Below are 25,574 nucleotides of genomic sequence, written 5' to 3' on the forward strand. Positions count from 1 at the left end.
ACCTCTGCAGGACATGGTGAGCTGACACTCTTTCCCACAGAGTGACTTACTTGTTGCTGTCACGGTACTCGTAGACGTGACATCCTTGAGGCAATCCTGTCTCGTGGTCCAGAGTAAAAGCAAGCTTTAGCTGAATAAGGAGAGAAGAGAAAAACAAGTAAGTTTCAGGTAGCATGCTCTATTCATTCTGACAGCTGAAATGAAAAACAACAACAGCAAGACAAGTGAAATCACACTCCCTCAAGATGATGTGTTGTGGAGAACCCGGGTCTGCCCGCTCTGGGAAGAGCCCACACCTTACGGGGACACTGTTGTCAAGGAGGACTGTTACCAGGACTTGACTTCTTCAGTTAGCATGCAACCGATTTTTTTTTATTAAGCACCTACTTTGTGCCAGACACTGAGCTAGCTGATGGGGAAAGAACAGTGAACAGTAAGCAGAGAGGATCTTATGGTCTAGTAGAGGAGACAGACATCAATCACATAATTATGCTGATGAATGGAAAAACTTCTTTTATATATATGAAACTTGGAAATAGGTTCGCTAAAGAAGGAAAAAACCTCCCATGTTTCTATAGAAGTAAATAACCTGACCTAGACTGGGAAAGTGGGAAGGAGGGGTTACCTAGACTGTGGAAAGGATGGATGGGGAGAGAAGAGGGTCCTCCTCAGCAGAGAACATAACATGTATAGAGCCCTCGGTGCAGGAGTTGCAGGAACTGAAGGATGTGTATGGGGAAATGGTGGGCAACGATGCTGGAGAGGAAGGCCAGGGCAGGGTACACAGGACCTTCTCAGCCATGTTAGAGTTTTTGGCCTTTACCTTACTAGCAAAGCGAAGCCTCTGACATGTTTTAAGGAGCAGGTGTGTGACATTACCAAAGTTAAGTTTTAGCAGGATCCCTCTAGCTACTGCATAGAGAAAAGATTGTAGAGGACAGAGCAGAAGTAGGAGCCCCGTGGGAGGCTACCGAGTAGTGCAGGTGAGCGGTGATACGGGCTGGGACGAGAGGGCAGTTGGGCAAGATGGAGAGAAATGGACAATTTGAGATCTCAAGTAAATTTTTAGAAGTAGAATCGGCAGAATATGCTGATGGATTTGGTGTTGGGGAGTGGTGAGGACAGAAAAGAAGATATCAAGGATGGTTCAAGTTTTTGATTTAAACAACCAGGCAGGTGGTGGTTTCATTGCTGAGTGAGAAGACTGAATGCGGGGATGGGTAGAGAGTCCAAAGTCTGGTTCTGGACATGTTAACATTTTTTTGGCTGTGCCACGAGGCATGTGGGATCTTCCCTGACCAGGGATCGAGCCCGTGCCCCCTGCAACCCTGCAATGGGAGCAGAGCGTCCTAATCACTGGACCGCCAGGGAAGTCCTGGACATGTTAACTTTGAGGCACTCAGTAGCTTTTCCTGATTAGGGAAGGTCAGGAACAAGGAATCTGGTAATAAGCTCTGGATTCTGTCTTACCCCTAGGTTCTTCATGACATTTTTTTCCCTTAAATTCCATATATATGTGTTAGCATACAGTATTTAAGACACAGACCTACTAGAGAATGGACTTGAGGATATGGGGAGGGGGAAGGGTGGGCTGTGACAAAGCGAGAGAGAGGCATGGACATGTATACACTACCAAACGTAAGGGAGACAGCTAGTGGGAAGCAGCCGCACAGCACAGGGAGATCAGCTCGGTGCTCTGTGACCACCTGGAGGGGTGGGATAGGGAGGGTGGGAGGGAGGGAGACGCAAGAGGGAAGAGGTATGGGAACATATGTATATGTATAACTGATTCACTTTGTTATAAAGCAGAAACTAGCACACCATTGTAAAGCAATTATACTCCAATAAAGATGTAAAAAAAACAAAACACAAAAAACCCCCCTCTGGATTCTGAGGGGAGCGCTCGGGTGTTGCTGGGAAGCCCGAGCTCAGTGAGTTGTGTGTGTCCTGCTAGAGCCCAGTTGGCTATGGCAGCTCTAACATTTCCAAATGCAGGGCCATTCACTAGATTTACAAATTCACTGGGTTTAAAAATCACCAGGGACGGAATTCCCTGGTGGCCCAGTGGTTAGGACTTGGTGCTTTCACTGTGGTGGCCCGGGTTCAATCCCTGGTTGGGGAACTACGATCCTTCAAGCTGCACCGCGAGGCCAAACAAACTAATAATAAGTTAAATTAAATTAAAAAATGAAAATCTCCAGGGAAGTGTTAACTAAAATTAACTGCACGTTAGGAAGATACATTGTTACAACTTTTTTTTTTTTGTTTAACTGCAAGGCTGTTGACACAACTAATGACCTGTATCATTAGATGCTGGATGATTTTTCTCTTCCTTAGAGGGAAACGAGCTTGTAGGAATGGTCTGTCCTCTCACTGACCCAGATGAAAATACAAAAACAGAAACAAGCCCTCCTTTACCATCATGGACCCAGGAACTTCAAGTCAAAGGCGTGTTTTCCCCACAGAGCACTGCTTGGATCTTCCAAGCCCTCTTTCAGTAAAACAGAAAACAATTATTTAAAAATATCTGTTAATTACAACCCTTTTTTCTTTACTTCCCTCTTTGTAGTTAAGGTAAGGCCTATATTCATTTAGTCCACTTCAGACTGCACTGCTTAGAAATTTTCAAATCCTTCAATTCAGTGATTCAAGTTATGAATTTATGGCTTAGAAAAATTATTATGAACGTAGGAGGAAAAGTGGGGGTTTTTTTGCAAAACTGTTTACCTCAGTATTATTTACTGGAAAGACTCTAAAAAACCAACAATAGCAAAATAGTTAAATAAGCCATACTGTAGTCACATGCAGGATAGCAGGCAGCCATTAAACTGTTTATGAAGAACTTTTGTTAACCTGGGAAAGTATCTGGATTAGATGAAAAGCAGCAGGACGTGTACTTAATTAAACAGGAAGAAACTACATTAAAAAAAGAACAAAGAACGCACAGAAGACTGGAACGATATCAAAATGGCAACAGTGATTGCTTTACTTTTTTTGCATTTTCCAAAGTCTTTATGAGAAGCATGACGAGATATAGGCTGTTGTCCTTAGTCATGTAGGAATTATGGGAAACTTCACTCCTGGGGGATTCTCAAGGTCAAGAAACTATATGTACACCAATTCAACAATAAGGTGAGTAAGCAGAGGTGGTGATGGAGATGGGGAGAGAGGAAATGGGACAGAAGAGCCCTCATATTTATTGAAAGCCTACCAAGTAAAGGCTTTCCTTTATCCTGACCACAACCATTTGGTTTTTTGTTTGTTTTATTTTGTTTTTATGTTTTTGGGTTTTCTTGGGGCCGTGCCGCACAGCTTGTGGGACCTTAGTTCCCCGGCCAGAGGTCGAACCCGCGCCCTCGGCAGTGAAAGTGTGGGGTCCTAACTACTGGACCGCCAGAGAAGTACCCCGTGACCACAGCCATGTGAATTCGGTATTACTATTTCCTTTTCATAGGTGAGGAACTTGAGTTGGAAAAAGGTGAAGTAATTTGTTCAAACCACAATTAGAACTGGAATTTCAACCAGAACCTGTGTTCTTGCCACCTTACCAGAATTTTGGACTTGGTGATGGCCCAGAGATAATAAAGTCTGCAAAAGAGAGAGGAGCCAAAGACAATGAATGTCTAAGGGTTTCTGCCTTGGAGAGCCAGGTAGATGCTTCCCGTGATAAGGAGGAATGGCAGGGCCAGGAGTGCTGATTTTAAGGTGCCCAAGAGGTATCTTAGTGGAGGTGACCAGTAGGCAGCTGTGTAAACAATTCTGAATTTTATAAGCAAGACCGTAACCTGGAGGTACAGGTCTGGGAAACTTTGGATGCGAAGACAGATGGCAACTGAAGCCACTGGAGCGGATGAGATGGTCCTGAGAGAGTATGTTGAGTGAAAATGAGGTTTTCGATAGAACAGCTACATTTAAGAGCTGGACACAGACACTGAGAAGGGGTAGCCATGGTGTTCTAAGTTATGACGTTACAGGAGCCAAGGCGGGAACACGTCGTAAGGAGGGAGCACTCAGCGGCGTCAAATCCTTCTAAGAGGTCAAGTAAGAGAAGAACGAGAGGAACGAGCATCTGAACCAAGAATCCGCTGGATTTAGCAACGAGAACCCTCAGGACAGCGGTGGGAGCAGAGGTCAGGGCGTGACGGGCTGACAAATGAGCAGAGCGTGAGGAAGTGGGGATCATGGGTGTTAACTCTTTCAGCAAACTGGAGAGTGGCTGGGAAGAGCCAAGGTGAATGGAACGGAATGGGACTGGCTACCAGGATGCGGGATTGAAGGAGAGTGGACTGTAAGATGACAGAGACTTGTTTAAATGCTGATAGAAGGAGGAAATATAGAGGGAGGGGTTGAAGACACAGGAGACAGATGCCTGAGATGACAGGAGGGGGTGGAATCTGACATGCAAGCGAAGACCCTTTCTCACTGCAGCGGTAGGGAAGGCGGGGTGGGGCTGAAGATCTATCTATGGATTTGGTGGGGGGGAGGGTATGCGGGCATGGTGGTGGTTTGGAATGTGCCAGCCTGATTATTGTTCTTTTCTAAGAACTAGGAGGCCAAATTACCTGCAAGGAATGGAGGGTTTGGTGAGGGAAGGAACGGAAGTTGGAGGAATATGATGAAAGTTTGAAATTGCTTCTCTGGAGAACAGGAAAAGCAGCTGACCAGAGACGAGCATAAGGGTTGCCAGGGAACATTACGGGTCTAGCTGAGGCCACAGGATCTGAGGTCACCGTAGCAACCATCTGTCCAGATGATTTTTTTTCTAGCAACCTAGATGCTGGAATGAAGAAAGTTAGGTGGGTGTGGAGCTGAGCATTTGCCAGAAAGGTCTGAGGGAAGAATAGGTTTGAGGGATCAAGGGAGTAGAGGTATAATACTGGCAACAGATGGATCAGGGACTCTATGGGGAAATAGGCAGGAAATACAGATGGAAGGGACTGACTGGAAGAAAACAGGAGTCTGGGTGAAGGAGGTCTTGTATGGAGTTAATATTCTTTGAGTACGTCCTCTGTCCTAGGCACCTTTCACGTGTGACTTTATTTAATCCTCCCAACAACCCTGCGAGCTTGGCTCCTATCCTTATACTGCAGAGTAGTTTAAGTAAATTAGCAAGTAAGTGGCAGAACTGAAGTGCAGTCCATGTTGCTAACCACTGGCCTATACTGGCCTCCGAGGTGTCCATGAGGTCAAGGAGAGGGTTTGTGGGAGTCACTGGGTGAGGAAGTGGGGGGCACTGGAGGCTGTGGTCAGAGAGAAGGCCATGTCTGATCTTGGAGATGGAACGGTCAATCACAAGATGCAAGGAGAAGTCGAGAAACGGAGAGTCAGAGGTTGGGGTGGGGCATGGGGTCCTCCATGAGAGGTCTGATATTCAATCAGGAGGATGAGATGCTGTTGCCCAGATAAACCAGTCCACAAAGCGTGTCCCTGCAGGTGTGTAGGTATGTATGGGTGTGGGAGTAGGCGCCTACTATGTGCACGGTTTAATACATGAATGAATCGGTCCAGCTGGTCCCTAGAGCAGACGTAAGTGCATGTCTAGCAGTCATTTCCTCCTTCCTAATGGTATTCTAGTTTCATTCAGCTATACGCCCTCCCACCCCAGGCCAGGGGATTCAAGGGGAAGCAGATCCAATCTCCGGGGCTGGACCTGGCCGTTCTAAGGTAACCTCATGCACCTTTCAGTAACTGATCAGGAACCCAAGCCAGCCAGTGCACGGCATTTCCTGGCCCTAGGCACTGCTTCAGGAATGGTCATGTGATCCAATGGAGGCCAGTGTTTGCTGGGTGCTTCTGGGCAAGAGGGCCAGAACTGCTACAACTTGCTTGCTACCAGCCTGAGAATGAAGCCAACTCACACAGGAAGCAGACTCAGAAGACTCAGAGAAAAGCAGAGCCAGGGCCTCGATGGAGCTGTGCCCGGTCTCTGCCAGCCTTCCGGGCCTCGGCCGCTCTTCGTGATTTGCTCATTATTTCTCTCGAGGACACCGACACACTCCACTGCCCTGGCTCTGCTCTCTCTAATCCACTCTCCATAACACAGCGGAGCCATCCTTCTAAACACAAGCCTGATGACACTTCCATCTGTAAGGACCTTGATGGCTTCCTGCTGTCTATATGGCGGAAATATATTCATGAATTAAACACGATCCAGGCCCTCTGGGGGTTGGTTGCCCACGTGAACAAATATGGACTGTGACCAAGGGACTGGTGGGGTGGCAAGTGCCGAGGAGGGTATGCCAACCCGGAAGGGCCCCAGGGCAGAAGACGGGCGTCTTGAAGGAGAAACACGAGTCTGCCAGACAGGGAAGAGCGCCCTGGCGTCATCCTGCCGCAAAGCTCTGTGCGTTCCTTCTACAACTGCACAGCTCACCGCATGAGGCTGGACCAAGCCGTGCACACTCTCCTACCTCTGGGCCCCTCCTTGCGCCACGACTGCTTCCAGGGGAGCCCTTCCTGTCTGTCCCAGCAAGATCCCACACATCCTTTGAGATTCTCTCTGTAAAACTGGACCTTCTATTATTCCCTCCTCTGGTAACTGGAGGCAGGGCCGCTCTCCCCAGTGAGTCCGAGGGTTCGGGATGGGTAGCTTCGCCAGGTACCCTGGGCACTCAGTGCCCTTATCTCTGTCCACAGCAGGTGCCCAAAGCATGTCGCTGAGCTGAACTGCAGAGTAGAGATTTGGAGCATCTCGTTTACCTGTCAGCGACTAACTGCTCCAGTCATTTAATTTACAGACACAGGGACTTCCCTGGTGGCACAGTGGTCAAGAATCGCCTGCCAAAGCAGGGGACACGGGTTCGAGCCCTGGTCCAGGAAGATCCCACATGCCGTGGTGCAACTAAGCCCATGTGCCATAACTACTGAGCCTGTGCTCTAGAGCCCGTGAGCCACAACTACTGAGCCCACGTGCCACAACTACTGAAGCCCGTGCGCCTAGAGCCTGTGCTCCGCAACAAGAGAAGCCACTGCAATGAGAAGCCCGCGCACCGCAACGAAGAGGAGCCCCCACTCGCCGCAACTAGAGAAAGCCCGCGTGCAGCACCGAAGGCACAACGTAGCCAGAAATAAATAATTAAAAAAAAATTTTACAGACACAGAATCATGTTCCCCTGCAAGCTCCTAGTCACCCAATTTCATCCGAGTTTGTAATCACTCTCAGCTCTGTAGAGAGATTCTGCCGCACGTGTGCCACCCCTCAGTCGCTGTGCCACCAGACTACAAGCAGTGGCTCAAATCCTCTTGGTGCCCAGAGGCTCCCATCTTGCCAGTGCCTATGAAGAGGCACTCGGTCCTTCACTCAACAGTATTTACTGAATACGTCCCATGAGCCTAGCGTGGCAAGGAAACGGGCAGGCCTACAGGCTGCCATCTGTGCCAGTGCGGGCTTTAATCAAGGCCTGCAGGGGTCCATCCACAGAGTGGCTCAGCTTGGAACGCTGGCCTGCAAGGATGACAGCTACTCCGAGATTTCATGAGGTCCGGCTTTCCCTTTCCAGAGGCAGCTGCCATTGTCAAGCAGAAGAGCCTGCTATGAGTCAATCTCTTCCCTGGGCGGACAGTTTCCAACCGCACAACATCCCTGGTACTGGGTAAGGAGGGAAGGCAGCAAAGGGCCCGCGAGGCAGTGACAAGGCTGCTCTGTCAGCCTCTTGCAGCAGAGGAAGGAGGCCTTTAAATGGGTCTAGTTAGAGATAAGCCTTTCCTCTGGACAAAGGACAAGCCAATCTCTCTCAAGCAGGAAAGAGAAGAGCCTTCTGCTTTCAGGGGCTCAGGCCAGGCCACAGAGGAGGGTAGGCCCTGGGCAGCTGGAGCGTGAGACTCCTGCTGGGAGCCCTCCTGCCTCAGGGAAACCGGCACCGTGGGCGAGCTGACGGAGCCTGCGTGAGTGGAACGGGCCGCAGTCCTTCCCCACGGGCTGTGGGAACGTGGGGGTAGAGGCCCTACGGGGGTTGGTAGCTCTGCAAAAGGTCCTCCTGCAGCCCCTCCGGGTCTAGGGCAGGAGAGGGAGGCAAGGGAGGCCACGGGGCCATCCTCCCAGCTGGTGACAACAGGTGAGCGGTAAGAACGACCGATTCAGGACTAACGAAGGCTTCCTCAGGGTTCTCAGACGTTGCTTGAGGAAGAGCCTTTAGGTGAACCTAAGGGGAAGAATGAACGCCCCAGGCTAGGCAGCAGAGGGTTCCATGGAGTCACTTACTGTAACCATTAAAGGAAGCATGACCTTACTCTACCCCAGCCCAGTGAAGCCAACGGGCCAGATTACATTCGTAAGAATAACTGAGAAAGAGTAGCGGGACGGGACAGGAAAGGTGGCTGAGGGGTGGCTTGCTAGATGTGCCCCTGGGCTAATGAGCAAATTGGTCCCTCATCTGCTCAGGTGCGCAGCTGGCTTTCCCAAACAGCCACATTCCTGGAGAACACACACACAGGCCACTTGGTACTAAACTCCATCAGCTGAGTAATACCAGCTCAGAGCCTTTGGTGCTTCTGAAAACGCTGGCCTTTGGTAGGGTAAGAGATGGTAGGGTAGGTAAACACTGGCCTTTGGTAGGGTAAGAGATGTGTTAAGAAGTTTAGCAATTGCCTGTCTCGTCCACAACAGCTCCAAGATGACCTCTGGCAGGCAACCGGCTCCCTTTCTGGCCAGGGGCTGGACGGCACTTGCAGGCCGGGCATAAAAGAGTGGGTCCCCTCTCTGCAGGCTGCTCCGTGACCAAACAGGGGCAAGCTCCACGGCCCAGCACCGAGCTCCTCTCACAGGGGAGTAATGAGAGAGGTAGCTGGTGAAAGCAGAGTGCTGGTTCTGTGGCCAGCATTGCTCCAGTTCAAACCAACATGGGTTCTCCGGGAGGCCAGTGAGCTTGCTTCAATCTGCTAGCTATTAGGACCAAGGTTCAAATGCAGGTCAAAGACCAGACTGGGAAGCCTCCAGCCTCTGCATGGCCGACTCTTCCCCTCACAGTCCACTGGTCTTGCAGGGTGTCCAACTCTTCCTTAAGCTGAAAGTGGCAAACCCCATCATAGTTCAAACATCTGAGGTATGCCACTTACGGCATACTTAAAAAGAAGAGGAAAAGTTACCTCTACCTGAGCCTTGGTTTTGCAATTGAAAAATCTTATTAGAAGGAAATCTTCACATTCTCTGAGGTGATCTTTAGTTTCTCTTCTTTAGTTTTCGTTGTTTGGTTTGGATTTCCTAAGCATTATTTTTTTTCCCATCTCCTCTCTGCTTTCTTTTATAAGACAAAGATGCTGTGGACTTGGCTTTCGCTTGGTTCACAGTGACTCTACGGCAATGTATTAAGTTTCTTTCTCCTAAGTCCACTGAAGTCTTTTTGGACTTGGAGAAAGCTTTTTAAGAAAGAACTTGCTCATTCAGCAGGATTTTCCTCCCCACCCCAAGCTCTGGTTCTGACCTGGAAAAAATAAGAGTGAGAAAGTGCAAGAGAATCCTGCAGTCCTGACGCTCAACTGCACAAACCACAAAAAAGAGCCTCGCTCCAGTAACGTAATCATGGAGATTTCTGGCACCTTGGTCTTTCAAGAAAAATACATCCATCTGCTGGCACAGGGACCCATCAAACTAAATCCTGTTCAGCATGGAGCTCCCGATTCATTAGTGTTGGAAAGTCTATAGCGAGGCTGGCCGCTCCCACTGGATGACGCCTCCCTGCAGCGCCGTCTGTAAACCCCACAGCTGTGTTTTCACTTAAAGCCACTTCTCCTGACTCCATTGCACCTTGTTCCAGAGGCTCGTTCTATCCTCATTAAGGTTAAAAATGACAGGTCAAGGATTCTTCCATGCTGAAGTTTCACTTGCTCAGAAGAAAAGCCGCCTGTCTCCGGAGCTACAGTCAATCCATGGAGAAGGCTGCTCTTTAGTCAGGAGTCACAGAGGCCAACCTGGTTGGTTCAGACTGGGTTTGCCTCAGTCAGCAAGCCAGTCCCGGGAGAGAAGAGCCCTGACTCCTCCTGCCCGCCTGTCTGAGGGTTACTTCATGGCTCACCAGCAAGGCCGGGGCAGTAGAGCTCTGTGGGCCATGACTCCGCAGCACCTCTGCTTTTAGCGCTGGGTGAGACCAGCACAGAAGAGCTCATTCCCCTTCCCAGCACCTGTGTTAGCAGAACAGGCGTTCCCTTGCCCCAGCTTTCCTGATCAGGCCTTCCCTGGTCACTGGGCCACATTTTTACCCTGCAAATTCCTGAGAAATATGGCAACGGGGAACACAAAGCACGGTGAACAGGTCTGCACGTGTCGTATGCAGAGGGATGCTGCAACCGACGTGCTCGACCCACTCACAGCAGGAGCATTTTTGAGGATTTTCACAGCCAAAGAGGGTGACTTCTGTTGGGACATTACCAGACCAGAGCCATCTCTGCTCAGAGCTCTAGGGCTCAGGCCAACCACTCTTCAGGGACTGGAACTGCCCAAAGCTGCTTCCGCAGGGAAGTGCCCATGTTGACTGTGGGAACTGCATATGGCCCCTCCACATGCATGGAGGTGGCTGTGCATCGTACAGAGAGATTGTCTGGGTCTCCTGGCATTTAGAATATATCAGTTTTGCAGCCTAGCCACCTACTTTCTAAAGCTTGTGGTCCTGCCCCAAACAGTGGAGAATGTCCACCTGCCAGAGCCTCCCACTTCAGCGCCTCTGCTACATAGTTTCCATCACACACACAGCGGACACCAGGGAAATGTGTCAGAAGCAGTCTAAGTGACAGGCTATCTGCTCATTCAGGCAGGTGGTCTAAGCTTTGTCCTTGAGTCAAGTTAGGCTACAGGGAAGTGACACCTGTAGATGACACGAGCTTGTTCACTAGCTTACTTGCCTTCCTCAAGCTGTGTTTTATCCTTCAACTTTCACCTGAGTTTAAGAAATAGCCTTATAATACCTCCTTCTTCATTGGCCACAAATGTAAAAATGTGTCCACTATAACACTTAATGCCCCCACTATCAAGCCTCATGTGAGAAACTGCTTTTAGTGCTAGGAAAAGTATCCCTTGACTTTCAGTGAGATTTGTTATAAGAAATAACCTTATGAAATCTGTCTCTTCCCCACAAAGCAGGAAGCTATTTCTGCATTTCTGATACTGAAGTCAGATAATATGACGCCCAGTCACAGGAATTATGCTCTCTTACAGATGTCCTATTACTTCTGCCTCTTTTCCTTGGCTCTGATTTTCTGTCTTTCTTTCTACTGTATTCATTTTACTGTTTATTTCCTTGTTGCAAGTCTTCTCAAATCCTTTTTGGAAACAGATGAGAGTATACATAAATAAAATAAAGTTCTTCAAAATATAAGCCAAACATACATAAAAATATGAGAGCCAGGCAAGTTCGAATACAACTTGATTCAACAATGATCATGACAGTAGGCATTCAGTTCATGGAAGAAAGAAAACGGGTCATTCTCATACATGCCTCAGAGCCAGTGATCAAGCTGGCTCTAGTCTTGAAAAAACAGGAGAGAACAGAATGATCTTCCAGGGAATTGGCCTCAGTTTCCAGGGACTTGAGGAGTTGAAGGAGTTATATAACCCCAAGCTGGGAGCCAGCAGCTCTGGCCTTGTCTCTGTTCTTCCCCAGACTCCGGGATGGTGTGGGGTTCTGATGACCTTAGCCTTCCCACCTGTAAAATGGAGCTGAGTTCCTCTGTGGTCATCCTTGTGGTTTATTTTACAGATGAATGTGAGATACTTTCTAGGTTTACTGGAAGAAAGCCTCCATAATAAGTCCCTGCTATACCTGTCAGAAGAAAAGCTCTGAAGATTTTCGGAGGACCAGCGCTCACCTCTTTTAATGAGAAAGAGGTAGCAGTGAAGTATTCCCCTGCATAAAGCTGTGTTACGTAGCCAAGAGCGACTGTCGAAGTTCATGACTTGATTCCATGCCCACTGTGCTTCCTTCCTCCCAGATGAGGCCAAATGTCTGAACAACATATTCCAGGACAACATCCTAAGGTCCCTTCTGGTCCTGGGGCAGCCAGTCTGCCCTACTGTCCTCCTCCTGCAACCAGCCCTCAAGCTGCAGCAGTGGGCTTAGCAGCACCTCCTGGCACAAGATCACTGGCCACAGCCATCCAGTCACAAAGTGCCTGTTGACCTGACGCTTCCTGGGTTGCTCAGAACAATCTGGAAGGGACACCTAGGAGGCCCACCTGGGGTTACCGGAGGTTCCTACTCTCATCCAAGACAATTACTAGTGTCTTAAAGAGCCTTTCTCTTTTTGAACAATATATCAGTCTAATAGGTACCATTCTAACTATGGTAAAGACCAAAGAACATATGGGTGTTGTGAACTTTAAAGAAAATACAGAAAGAAGCTTACAGCTAAGATGAAATGCAAAGATCAAAAAAATTAAAGAGGTTAGTAGAGGATATTAGAAAGGGCTGGGATCCAGCAAGAAGGAAAATGAACAGACTTTCTATGCCTTGCTAACTGAAACATCAGCTTTGGTAATAGAGAATCCTTGGATAATTCGCATAGTTGAAAATCATTTAAGAAACTAGACATAATGTTAAATGTTAAAAAAATAAGTTTCACAATAATCTTAGGGGAACATTTTCATTAAGCAGAAATCTGTTTTCTCTCCAACCTTTGTATAATCTTTCTAGGGGCTCTGGGCTGGAATTCAGGGGACAGTCAGAGGCTCTCACAGTGACCTTGGGGATCCTCTAGAATAACTGCCCACAGCACTGGACAAGTTTTCTTTCTAGCACTCTAAAGAGCTCAAGCTTTGCTGCGACCCTCCTGCCTGGGACACAGGTCTTACTATACCAGAAATAAGCTCATTTCACTTTCGAGTGGGTGTACCTATAAACAACAAGCAACACTGTAGAGAAGTAAAGGGTGTGGACACTTCAGGCTGGTTTTGAAACCTGGCTTTACTTCCTATGAGCTACATGACCCCTGGCAAGTTACCTTACCTATTTGTACCTCAGTTTCCTCCTCTGTAAAATGGGGACAATAATGGTACCTAGTTCATATGGTTGTGAAAATTAAATGAGGGGGAAGAAAACACATTATAACAATACCTGACGATGGCAAACACTTGATAAGTGTTCCTGATGTCATAAAGCTTAGGGTTATTTCTTATAATGAGTTGAGATCAAATTTAAAAGAGGATGCACTGGAACAAGCTGACTGGGTGGGACTCAACAGTCCCAGATGTGATCACTCTAAAACCCAAGGAATTTCCACATTAATAGGGTTCAACTTCTTAACTGGAGCAATATTTGGGAAGCCACTTCTCTCTGTGAAGGACACACAGCAGGAGAGCACTCCGCAGGAGGACACAAGCTTCAAAGTGTCCCGTCTTCTTCAGCGGCCCTGCCGGCACTTGCGGCGGCTTGGTGGCCGGGCAGCCCTACTGTATTCCCAGGTGACCAGCTCTCCTGGGCTGCTTCCCACTAAAGCGGCAGGCAGGGAGGCCGTGATGCCCCTACATGAGGCTCACTCCTCAACAGAAAAGCCTCCAAGGCCCTGCCAGGTTGGCAGATGTGCCTCAACATGGAGGCTGCCCAGCGCCTCTGCACTGGCAACAACTTGTCTGTTAATCTCCGCTTGGGAAAGGAAGAGGCCGCAGAGGCCTGCTAGAGCATGGCAGAGGGCTGGCTTCTGACAGTCCGGATGTGGGAAAACTGCTTCTATCGTGGTCTGATTCTTCTCATTTATTCTCAAGTTGAAACAAGTCTCCAGCTGTCTGTTTGTTTAACTATCATACCGTCCGAGATTGTAAACTCCAATAGAGAAATCCCAATCGATTACTGTTTCTGAGCCCCACGAGCCTTTATTAAAAAAGAACTTCTAGGTGATGTAGGGGCCTGCAGTAAGCCGCAGAAATACGAGGTTCCATATTCAACCAGACACAGCACCAAGAACTTCACATGCACAGGTACTATTGCTGCCATTTTAAAGGTGAGGGAACTGACGTGCAGAGAGGTTAGGTAACTTGCCTGCCCAACCAAGGTCAGGTGATATAGCAATCAACACCTGGCAGACCTAGAAATGGAACCCAAACCCATCTAACTACAGTCTGTGCACTTCTCACTGGGCCACACTTGCTATTTCTTCATCTATAAAGAGGGCACCAAGCTGGAAGCCGGGGGCTCCAACAATTTTCTTCTCTCCTCTAGATTCCAGCAGGCGTAGGACAGCAACTGGGGTTCAGAGAGTCAGTCTCTCAGGGCTCATTGGCAACGGTCTGACGGAAGAACAACTGGAATTTAAGGCAAGTCGCCCTAGCGAGAGGCTGCGCAGACCGCCCGCCCAGCTTCAGGCGGAGAAGCCGGACTGGAGGAGACAGACGCCTGGGTGGGCCTCCCAGAGGCAGGGTCCTGCCGGCAGGCTGGAGGTGGCAGGTAAGCCCACTCAACTGAGAGCAAGTGGGAGAAAGATGTGGACTGGCTCTGGTTTTCCATTTCAACGAACCTGCCCTCTGGTTGATATGACTCAGTCACACAGGTAGTGGGAAGAGCTGAGCTACAGCCAAGGGCTTCTTACCTCAGGGTTTGCAAAAGAAGAAACGTCAGTCAGCTAGTCAAAATACTGGATAGCAGGAATAAAATCAAAACAAAGCAACAACAACAAAAACTAAGATTAATATAGGATCTATTAATATCCTACTGATAAAGTGCTGGGGACCGGAGAGCCAGCTTCCGTTATGTAGGCCAAGGGCCTCTGTCCCTGACATCATCTGTGAGGTGAAAGCCTCGGAAGAGATACTGTCTTGGGCTCCTTCTGGCCATGAACGTTATAATTTTACGGGCAAGCGCTTGCTAAACACGCCCCCTCTGGTGCTCAGCACCATGCCGGGCACCCCGGGAGGCACAGGGGAAAAGGACGGTCTAGGCTGGCAGAGATGGTTAAGTCACACTGACTCCAGCGCTGTCGGAGCTCAGAGAAGTAGCTGGTAGAGTGGCCTGCATGGAATAGATGAGGCCTGTGAGTCTGGAAGGACAGCAAGGATTTGAAAGACACATAGGAGATTCCACGTAACAGGAAAAAACAAGACTTTAGCTCTCTTTGGGCACAGACCACACGGGTCACATCCATCACTGTATCTCCAAGAGTGTTCGACAAAGTAGGCACTTAAGAAATAATCGTTGAGGGACTTCCCTGGTGGTCCAGTGGTTAAGAATCCGCCTTGCAATGCAGGAGACGTGGGTTTGATCCCTGGTCGGGGAACTAAGATCCCACGTGCCACAGGGCAACTAAGCCCACCCGCTCTAAAGCCCACGTGCCATAACTAGAGAGCCCGCGCACCGCAACTACTGAGCCCGCGCGCTCTAGAGCCCGCACGCCACGATGAAATATCCCGCGTGCCGCAACGAAGATCCTACAACTAAGACCCGATGCAGCCAAATAAAGAAAGAAATATTAAAAAAACAAAAAAGAAAGAATTGTTGAAAGAATAAATGACCCAAACCAGAGAAGTAAGAATAAATACGTGCTGTTCTGTGAATATGTGCAAGATTGCTCCGACTACAGAGCAGAGGGTACAACTTTGGAACAGATAAAATCACATTGATGATGGTAACAAAAATGAGTAAGCACAGTAAATCTTTCTGTGTTCTACCGGTGGGTCTCTTAACAGCCTCATAGGGTGGGTGCTGTTACCATTCCTACTTTACAGCCGGGGACATGAAGGCTCATAGATGTTGGGAAGCTTGCCCCAGGTCACGCAATTGCAGCCCTGGGACTTGAGCCCAGGGGCCCTGACTCTCGGTTCAGTACTTTCCCATAAGACAACAGAGCCTCGGGTTACGTCTGACAGAGGCTAAATCCCAGACCCTCTTCTAGTTGTGTTCTCCTCCTAGGCCACCTGTAGCTTTATGATGTGGACTGCTTTCTGAGAGCAAGCAACTTCTGAGCTGAGACCTGGCCTTTTCCAGGTACAATGCTGGTGTCCCACTCAGGTGAATTAAACAACCAACTTTTTGTTTTGAGATGATTATAGATTTACAGAAATAGCAAAGATACAACAGGGAGGGCCCATGTATTCTTTACCCAATTTCCACCAAAGGTGACATCTTACATAATTATAACACAACATCAAACCCAGGAAACACACTGGCATGTTATGTGTGTCTGGTTCTATGTCATTTGGTTACATGTGTAGATTCGTGTAACTGCCACAGCAACCTGGATATAGAACTGTCCCTTCACCACCAAGATCCCCCTTGGGCCACCTCCCTCTCCCCCCACCAGGCCTCAACTCCTAGCAACCACAACTCTGTTCTCCAGCTCCATCATTCCGTCATTTTAAGAATGTTATATAAATGGAATTACACAGTATTTTAACATAGCTCTTCAAAGTCATCCTAAGAGTAGGACTTGATCCATTTGTTCAGATTCGCAGAATATAAAACAAGAGAAAGATAAAAATTAAGCAGAATAAGGAATGTTTCTATCCTAGTTCTGCCATTTCTAGCTATGTGACTTTTGACAAGTTATTTAACCTCAAGTCTCAGTTTCCTCATCTGTAAAAATGGGTATAAGGTTTAAGGATTAAATGAGGTAACATGTGAAAGCACTTGGCAAATGGCAGGTGCTCAATAAATTCTAGCTGTTTGTTATTATTAATAACAAGCCAAGGAAGCCTCTGTGCTTCTTTATAGAAAATCAGGCTCTTAACGGTCACAGACGATTAAGGAAATGACCAGCCAGCCCTTAAATGACCCCAGGTTATTCTTCTCTTTGCTTTCCAAGACTCCACTGTGGAAACAACCCAGGGACTTTTAAAAGGCGCTTCCAACAGGCATCTTCATGAGCACACCATCATGAGAACAAGCAGCCAGTCCCCAGGCCAGATTCACTAGGGGGCCTAGAATTCCGAGAGCGGGAAAAACAGTCAAGAGCTCTGTTTAGCATAGAATGCGTCTAGAGGACAGCCAGGGTTTGTGCAGAGGCCTCCAGGAGCCCAGTGAGCACAGAGAAGGGGACAGTGCCAAAAAGAGGCAGGGGTCAGATGTGTGATCGAATTAGGTGCTGCATGGATACCCCACAAAGCTCAGCATCACTCAAAGGATGGATGTTTGAAGGGTGACAATGGCCCCCACTACCCACGAGGTCACCTTTACTATGACTAGCTATGGAAATCTGAAAAAATCTCCCCCAAAATCCCCTATGCAAAGACTCCATTATATAGTCGAGAGAGCACTTGACTTCGAGCCTTTGAGTAGCTGGGAACACAGCACAAATGGCTGGCCATATCTTAAGCAATATGCCCAAGGTCCATTGAAAACAGACAAAAATGGGTATTCAGGAGCCTTCATGATTTATTGAAAGTAGCATTGTCTGTGCCTTTGCATAGCACCAGCAGGGGTGGGATTGAGGGCGCTCCTCCTGACGGCGGGGTCACCCCATGTGTCTCCTGTTCCCTTGGACTCTTCAACTCCCCGGGCTCGCATTCACTCACTCACTTTTTCTCCTCTGAAGTTAAAGAATACTGCCTCATCTATCACTGACATGTTGGGTTTCAAAAGGACTGGGAGTGAATTCACTCTTTTTTAAAAAAAAAAAAAAAACAAATGAGAAGAGCTTGTCTGGGAAGAGAGAGGAGAAGGTAAGGGGGTGGGGGGAGGCCGAGAGCTGACGATGGCTGCTCTCCTCCAGCCCCGTGCCCAAGCGAAGCCCTGTCTGGCAACCTGGCTCATGGGGGCGGGGGACAGAGGCTTCCGTGCTGTGCCATGTGCTGCTCTTCAATCCACGTGTGCGCTCACGCCGCCTCTCTCACTAGCCTTTACAGCGTGTCTCTAGTCCTGCTTACTGTACTCTGGAAGGCACGCGTGTTTCTGATGCCTCCAGGAACACGTGTGTACCTGAGTGGAGGGAGAATCTGTGGTGCGGTAGCAGAGGCGCACCAGACTCCCGAGGCCGGCCGCCTTGCGGCCTTTAACAGGATGGTGCCAGGGACCTCCAGCTCACAGGGTCCCCAGCTGATGCCTACTCTTCCTCCTGCAATGCGGGGGGTGGTGGGGGGGTGGGGGACTCTCCTGGGTGGCACCACAGCTGCCCCGCTGCCCAGTCAGAAACCCAGGAGTGTCCATCCATGTGCCCACCCCCTCCCTTTTTGGGCCCTGATTCTACCTCCTCAGTGTCTTTCTCACCTGTGGCTTCCTGTCAGCTGTATGACTTCAGGTTAGCCATCTCACCTAGATGACCACTAATTGGCCCCTTCTAATTCATTCTCCACAGAGCCTCCAGAGAGATCTTTCTAAAAAGAAAGTCCTAGCCCATCACTTCCATATGTAAAATGCTTCAATGGTACCAATTTGAATTCAAGAAAACACTCATATCTCAGGGCAGAGCAAACAAGGTCCTCCAAGATTGGCCCTGGTTCCACTTCTAATAACATCTCCCACTGCCTCTGTGAGCCCTTCCTGTGACACAGCCATGCCAAAGGCCTGCAAATCCCAGAACACACCAAACCCTTGCGCTGCTCTGTCTGGAACATCCTTGGAGAAGTCATTTCCAACCTGCTCTCAAGTGCTCTCCTTCACTAGAACAGGAGTCTTCTCTCGGCTCCTATCAGCCCGGCACGGAGCATGCTCTGGACCGTCTGTGTCTTGCAATGACTGACACAAAGCGGATAGTCAATGCTGTTTTCTGAATACTTCTGCTGCAGTGTATTTTCCCATGGATGAAAGATGGCAGGCCTCTACTTAGCTTGGCTGAGGTCGGTCATTTCACAGATTTCTATCAAACGTTAGCTGCACATCCTTCCCAGGCAAGCAATCCTTGGCCCTTCACCCACATCAGGCTTTCTTCCCACCACATTACACTCCAGCTGTTCTGAGGAAAACCCAATTCCAATGGCAGTCACAACTAGCAAGCTGCCTTGTTGACTATAATTTTTGAAAGCCTCTTGGTTATGAGATTAAAGCATGCTTGGGTGAGTCACCGACATGGGTGTTTGCATGTAATCGACAAAGTCCTGGGCTTGGCATCAGTCACCGTCCTGACTTTGTGCAGCAGTCAGAAGGATTTATCTAGAAAGTTTAGAGGTTTTTCTCTTACCATCCTCACCCTCCTTTAAAGGATACAATCTTCACTTTTATGCCAAGTCTTAAGCCAGAGAAGCCTACTATCTGTTTAAAAGCCACTCCTGGGCGGCTTCTGATGCCCACACCTCCTTTCCAGATGGTTCCTGGAGGGCACCATGCCTGCGCAGGCTCCTAGGACTGACTCCATACCAAATCTACTCAGGTGTATGTCTCTTTAATGGAACTGTTTTCTAAAAGAAACTTCTGGAGCTAGGAAATAAGTGGAGAACCTAAATGTAAATCTTAAAACTATAAAACTGCCAGAAGAAAACATAGGAAAAAATCTTCGTGACCTTGGGTTAGTCAAAAATTTCCTAGATGTGACACCCAAAGCACAATCCATAAAAAAAATTCAATAAATTAGACTTTACCAAAATGTAAAACTTTTGCTCTTCAAAAGAGTATAAAAAAATAAGCCAGAGAGAACGAAAAGACAAGCCAAAGACAGGGAGAAAATATTTGCAAATCACAAATCTGATAGAGGATTTATATCTAAAATATAAAAAGAAATCTCAAAACTCAGTAATAAGAAACCAAAAACCCAATTAAGAAATGGGCAAAAGATATGAAGAGACACATCACCAAAAAAGATATGCAGACAGAAAATATGCACATGAAAAAGACGCTCAACATCATTAGTCATTAGGGAAATGCAAATTAAAACCACAATGAAACACCACTACACACCTATTAGCATGGCTAAAACATACAAACAAACAAAAAACCCTGATAATACCAAGTGCTGATAAGCAGGTAAAGAAACTGGAACTATTGTACATTGCTGGTGAGTGGTAGAGCCACTCTGGAAAACAGTCTGGTAATTTTCTATGAAGTTAAATAGACACTTGTCATAGGACCCAACCTTTTCTAGGTATTTACCCAAGTGAAATGAAAACAACCATCACACAAAACCCTGTAGGCAGGGCTTCCCTGGTGGCGCAGTGGTTAAGAATCCGCCTGCCAATGCAGGGGACACGGGATCAAGCCCTGGTCTGGGAAGATCCCATATGCCGCAGAGCAACTAAGCCCGTGCGCCACAACTACTGAGCCCGCATGCCACAACTACAGAAGCCCACGCACCTAGAGCCTGTGCTCCTCAACAAGAGGGGCCATCGCCATGTGAAGCCCGTGTACTGCAATGAAGAGCAGCCCTTGCTCTCTGCGACTAGAGAAAGCCCGCGTGCAACAACGAAGACCCAATGCAGCCAAAAATAAAATAAATTAATTAAATAAATTAAAAAAAAATAAGATGGGGGAATTCCCTAAAAAAACCCAAAGAAACAAAAAAAAACCCTGTAGGCAAATGTTATGGCAGCATTATTCATAATCGCCCCAAACTGGAAACAGCCCAAATATCCTTCAACTGACAAATGGGCAAATGAACTGTGGAACATCTATACCATGTATACACTTATACTCTGCAATAAAAAGGAATGAACACTGATACACACAAAACACAGGGGTGAACCTCAAGTGCACGATGCTAAGTCAGAGAAGCTAGACTCAAAAGCTACCAGCTGTCTGATTCCACTTACCTGACATTCTGGAGAAGGTAAAACTACAGGGACAGAAAACAGGAGGGTTGCCAGGGGCTGAGGGTAGGGGAGAGGGGTTGACTACAAAGGGGTGTGCAGGAATTTTCTGGGGCGATGGAACTGTTCTATGTTTTGAGTGTGGTATGTGTAGCTTGCAGAACCGTATGCTAAAAGGAGTGAAGTTTACTGTATGTAAGTTATACCTTAGTTGGGAAAAAAAGTAATTCTGCCTAAAAATGTGGCTGGTGGGTCTAGGGCTTAAGGTGTCAGGAGACTCTAGTGACCACAGAAGGAAGTTTCTCCCTTTCTCAGAAATGGCAAAGAAACGACTCAAGAGTTGATCGAACCCACAAGCAGTAAAACAAATGCAAGCCGACACAATAATAAAACACCATTTCCAACCTACCATATTAACAAAGATTAAATGGAACCCCCAGACTCTCAATTTGGTGAGAGGCAGTGACAATGCACTATTGTTCCCTGCTGGGGAAAGCCTAAATTAGTCTAACCTTTCTGGAAAATTATCCTGCAGCTTGTCTCAAAAGCTCTAAAAAATGTACATGCTTTAGGATACCTAGAAAAATGTTATTACTAGGTGATGGGTAACTGATGGCTATTTTGGGCTTACTTGTTAATTTAAATTTTTCATAACACAAACTTGTATTACTTTTTTTATTTTAAGATTTTTTGATGTGGACCATTTTTTAAAAAATTTATTTATTTTATTTATTTATTTTTGGCTGTGTTGGGTCTTCGTTGCTGCGCTCAGGCTTTCTCTGGCTGCGACGAGCGAGGGCTACTCTTTGTTGCAGTGCACAGGCTTCTCATTGAGGTGGCTTCTCTTGTTGCGGAGCACGGGCTCTAGGCGCACGGGCTTCAGTAGTTGTGGCACACGGGCTTCAGCAGTTGTGGCTCGTGGGCTGTAGAGCGCAGGCTCGGTAGATGTGGCGCACGGGTTTAGCTGCTCTGCGGCACATGGGATCTTCCCGGACCAGGGCTCGAACCCACGTCCCCTGCATTGGCAGGCAGATCCTTAACCACTGCACCACCATGGAAGCCCTGATGTGGACCATTTTGTAAAAAGTCTTTATCGAGTTTGTTACAATGTTGCTCCTGTTTTATGTTTTGGTTTTTTGGCCCCGAGGCATGTGGGATCTTAGCTCCCCGACCAGGGATTGAACCCGTACCCCCTGCATTGGAAGGCAAAGTCTTAACCACTGGACCACCTGGGAAGTCCCAAATGTGTATTACTTTTATAATACAACAATAAAAGTTAATAAAAAAGAGAAAGTATCGCAGAAAAATAGTTATTCCCTTTAATGCGGTCCTTCTAAGAATGTATTCCTGAGGAAACAGTCCAAACCAATTTTGATTAAGAATGCATAAGAATATTAATTGCAGTGTTATTTATAATAACAGAAACTGAAAGCCACCTAACGGTGGCCACATTAGGAAGGGTTATGTAAACTGTGGTATGTCTGTTCAAAGGGCACGCTTTGTGTCTCTTATCTGAGTGACGTGGAGTGTGATACGCGACTCTACTTCCTTCCCTTCCTTGCTCACAGAGGTTGCCTGCTCTCCCCGTGACTCCGGCACCAACTGCTGAGTGCTTCAAGACACTCCCAGTCTCGTCTCTTACCGCGGTGCTCCCTCCACACACCTAACCAGACCAGACCGCCCCTCACCCGCCGCTGCCAAGCAGTAGGGGCCCAGCCTTCCTCACCCCAAGGCCTCCACTTCAAATCCTTCCCCTCCACCCAGACCCACCGGACGGATCCCAAATGAGGTGAGGTCTTTCCAGGCCATCGCTGCTGGTGGCCTGTACTGTAGCCCTTCCCGGGTTCTTCCCCGTTAGAGGTGGCGCTTTTGTGAGGACAGAAACAGGGCCTTTCTCGGCATCTGGGCACACGGTTAACATCCAGTTGGTGTTACATGTCAGGGGCATCCCCATGGCACAGTTACTAGTATCATCTCCCTTTTACCGACTGTTACCTCTGAAACATGTTACCTCATTTCACTCATGATTATCTTAGGAAACGGAGGCACAGAAAAGTTAAAGCAAAAGAGTCAGGATCGGAGCCCAGGCGGCCTGTCCCAGGCCCATGCTCACAAGCTCTACACTGTCTTGTCACTGACTTGAAGCTGGTGGCCACAGGAGAGCTGAGTCTGGGCCTGGGGCAGAGTCTGGAGCAGAAGCATGTACCCCAAACGAGTTCCGAGCTAGGCCTCTGGGTAAACAGGACAGATCTCCACAGGGACCAAGAAGGAGTCCTCGGCAACAAGGAGTCAGGAATCCAGGCCTGGAAGCCAGACAGCCAGGCGGGCGGAGGGCAGGGAGAAGCTCAGGCAGAGCTCTGCTCCCCTCTGAGCTCAGAAGTGTGCTCCTGCAGGCCAGCTGGGGAGGCAAGCAAGACTGCAAGCTTGGCTGGACAGAAGCTTGCAGGAAAAGCTAAGTCCCAGGACCTGGCTGGGGTGGAGGACAGGAGAATGAAGGGAGAGCTCCTTGTAATTCCCAGAGCAAAACTCATAGCAAATCAGGTTGGCATTCTCAGAGGTCAGAAACAGTTCCCAGTGCAAATGTACTTCAAAGTCAGTAGACTTATTCATTAGCAAACTTTCTTATTTAGGGGACTGCCAATTTAATGCTGACAAGCAGATTAAGAAACCTGCTGGGATCCCCTCCCTGAGTGTTGTCCTTCAGGTCTGCACTCATTTCCTCCCACTCTGGCACATTTCTTTTACCTCCCACCCCCCCACCACCGCCCCGGGGTGGGGGGGTGTGGTGTGTTCAAAATTCAAGGGCAATTAAATACTTTCTAATTTGCTTTCAGTATCTGTAGTGTTTTCTTACAGCAAATTGTTAATTGCTATTTTGTACAGGAGAAGACTTTTAAAAACAGAACGACCTTGTTTCTCATTGACTTTTAACGTGGCCCCTTCAAATCATAGCTAGTGTCCCCAGGTAAAATACCAAAGCAGCCACTTCCACACTCAGCCCAAACTCAACGTTTCCTGTGCACCCGCTTGCTCTCTTTGTGTCTGTATTCTGTCCATGAGACATTAAGCTACTCTGAGGGCTGGGACCATGTTCTAATCTCTTTGTCCCAATACCTAGCACAGTACTCTGTGCCTAGTAGGTATTTATTTTAAATGTGAGAAATTAAAAACATCAGTCAAAAGGGATGTTCTAAAGTTATAAAATACTTTTAAAGCTCTTAAATTCTCTTTAGTTAAAAATGTCTGTCACGTGCCATTTAAAATGGGAATGAAAGAAGTACAAAACAAACAACTGTGTTATAATAATACCATTCTTTAAAAAGGTGGGAATTTCCTGAGTAATAACAAACAGGGCCACATCTTCAAGATCTATGGGCACAGTGTCCTTGAGCACCCATTGACTGTGGAGACATTCTGAGTGCTAGGAGCAGCTTGTAGCATGCCGCTTCTGTACCAACACCGCAGATTTATGAGTGAGAAAGAGGTTGCAGCGAAGTATCTGCCTTCTACACAGCTGACACTCAAGAACACAGGCAGGGAGGGAGGGAAGGGAGTAAAGAGACAGAACCACAGAATGATGCGAATGAAAACCCAGGCAGTACTGCATCAGGCACCGATAGGAGATACGTGGAGAAGGAGGCAGCCTGTCGGAAGCGGCTTCTGGAAGAAGTGGGGGGCCTGCTGGGGGGAGCGAAGTGGAGGCCCAGGCCATGAGAAGGCAGGGAAGGACGAGTGAGTACAGGAGACGGGTGGGTGGGAAATGGGGAACACCAAATACCGTCCAAACCACTGAGGGCCTCCAAAGCCAGGGGGCATTTGGATCCAATGGAACAATCCAGCAGCTCGCAAACGCTGGTCTGAGATCAACAAAATGAGAAAAAGGTTTTCCACAAAGCTCAACCAAGTCAACGTGAGACTGCCCTGAACGGTGAAGTTAAGTCTTCCTTTGTTTTGGTGCTAAAATGTTTTCATTTATAAAATCGTGGAGGAAGTAGATGGTAACTGGCTTTTAAAGAAAATGCTCTTGGGCTTCCCTGGTGGCGCAGTGGTTGAGAGTCCACCTGCCGATGCAGGGGACACGGGTTCGTGCCCCGGTCCGGGAAGATCCCATATGCCGTGGAGCGGCTGGGCCCATGAGCCATGGCCGCTGAGCCCGCGCCTCCGGAGCCTGTGCTCTGCAACGGGAGATGCCACAACAGTGAGAGGCCCGCGTACCGCAAAAAAAAAAAGAAAATGCTCTTGTTTGGCAAAATAAAACCTTGCAATCCTATATCTCATCCCAGAATATTAATGGAAATCTCACTATCCATGAAATCTACTTAAGGAGACTGCAGGTTCTTGAGTGACAGGTGAAAGCAGCATTTGGGGGAACTCAGTCCGGCAGCGGAGTTCAGGACAGACAGCTGACAGAACAGCGGCAGAGCCCCCGGCTTGCAGAACCAGGCAAATCGGAATCAACTGGGCCTGCCCCAAGAGGCAGTCATGGTTGAAATCTAAGCATCAGCTGCAAGGGTTCCTTTTCCCCAGTGCAGGTTTTACTAACGTCAAAGGATTCCATGTCTCTTACGTAGCTGTTTGGCTCACATTCAAGTGACGTTGGGTGTGACATGGGGGCAGGACGAGGACGTGCAGAGTGTCCTGTGAATAGAAAGGGGAGAGTCCAGGAGCTTCCTAATCATGAGAACAATTACCCAAAAGGCAGGGCCCTGGAGGAGCCAAACCTGTCCCGTCTGTCAAAGCCACTTTACCTGAAAGGCTCGCACCACAGAGAGGACGGAGGCACTGGCCACTGCCCCGCTCGACCCCCAGAAGTTTCTTATATACCACTTTGTCAGGGTGAGAGCCCTTTGTCTCACTTCACTGCCCCCTGGAAATGCTAGGGACTTAAGTTTGAATCATCTGGGCACAATCTCAACCCCAGCTGTGATGTGAGTTCTTTTCTCAGACAGCCCAGCAGCAACTAATACAAAACTCTGTCTTGTGGAAATCAT

General features: G+C 48.1%; 1 protein-coding gene across 4 annotated transcripts in view; it reads right to left on the minus strand.

The window, feature by feature from the left end:
* The window catches only part of DIS3L2 (DIS3 like 3'-5' exoribonuclease 2), a 370,907-nt gene that overhangs the window by 38,675 nt on the left and 306,658 nt on the right, over positions 1-25,574 (minus strand). For all 4 annotated transcript variants that reach the window (XM_024740590.1, XM_024740587.1, XM_024740591.1 and 1 more), the window contains one exon: positions 51-130. In XM_024740590.1, coding sequence (XP_024596358.1) covers positions 51-130 — 80 coding nt within the window. The remainder of the gene's footprint in view (positions 1-50; positions 131-25,574) is intronic.

This window comes from Neophocaena asiaeorientalis, unplaced genomic scaffold (assembly GCF_003031525.2).
Source record: "Neophocaena asiaeorientalis asiaeorientalis breed wild unplaced genomic scaffold, Neophocaena_asiaeorientalis_V1.1 scaffold388, whole genome shotgun sequence".
Lineage (NCBI taxonomy): Eukaryota > Metazoa > Chordata > Mammalia > Artiodactyla > Phocoenidae > Neophocaena > Neophocaena asiaeorientalis.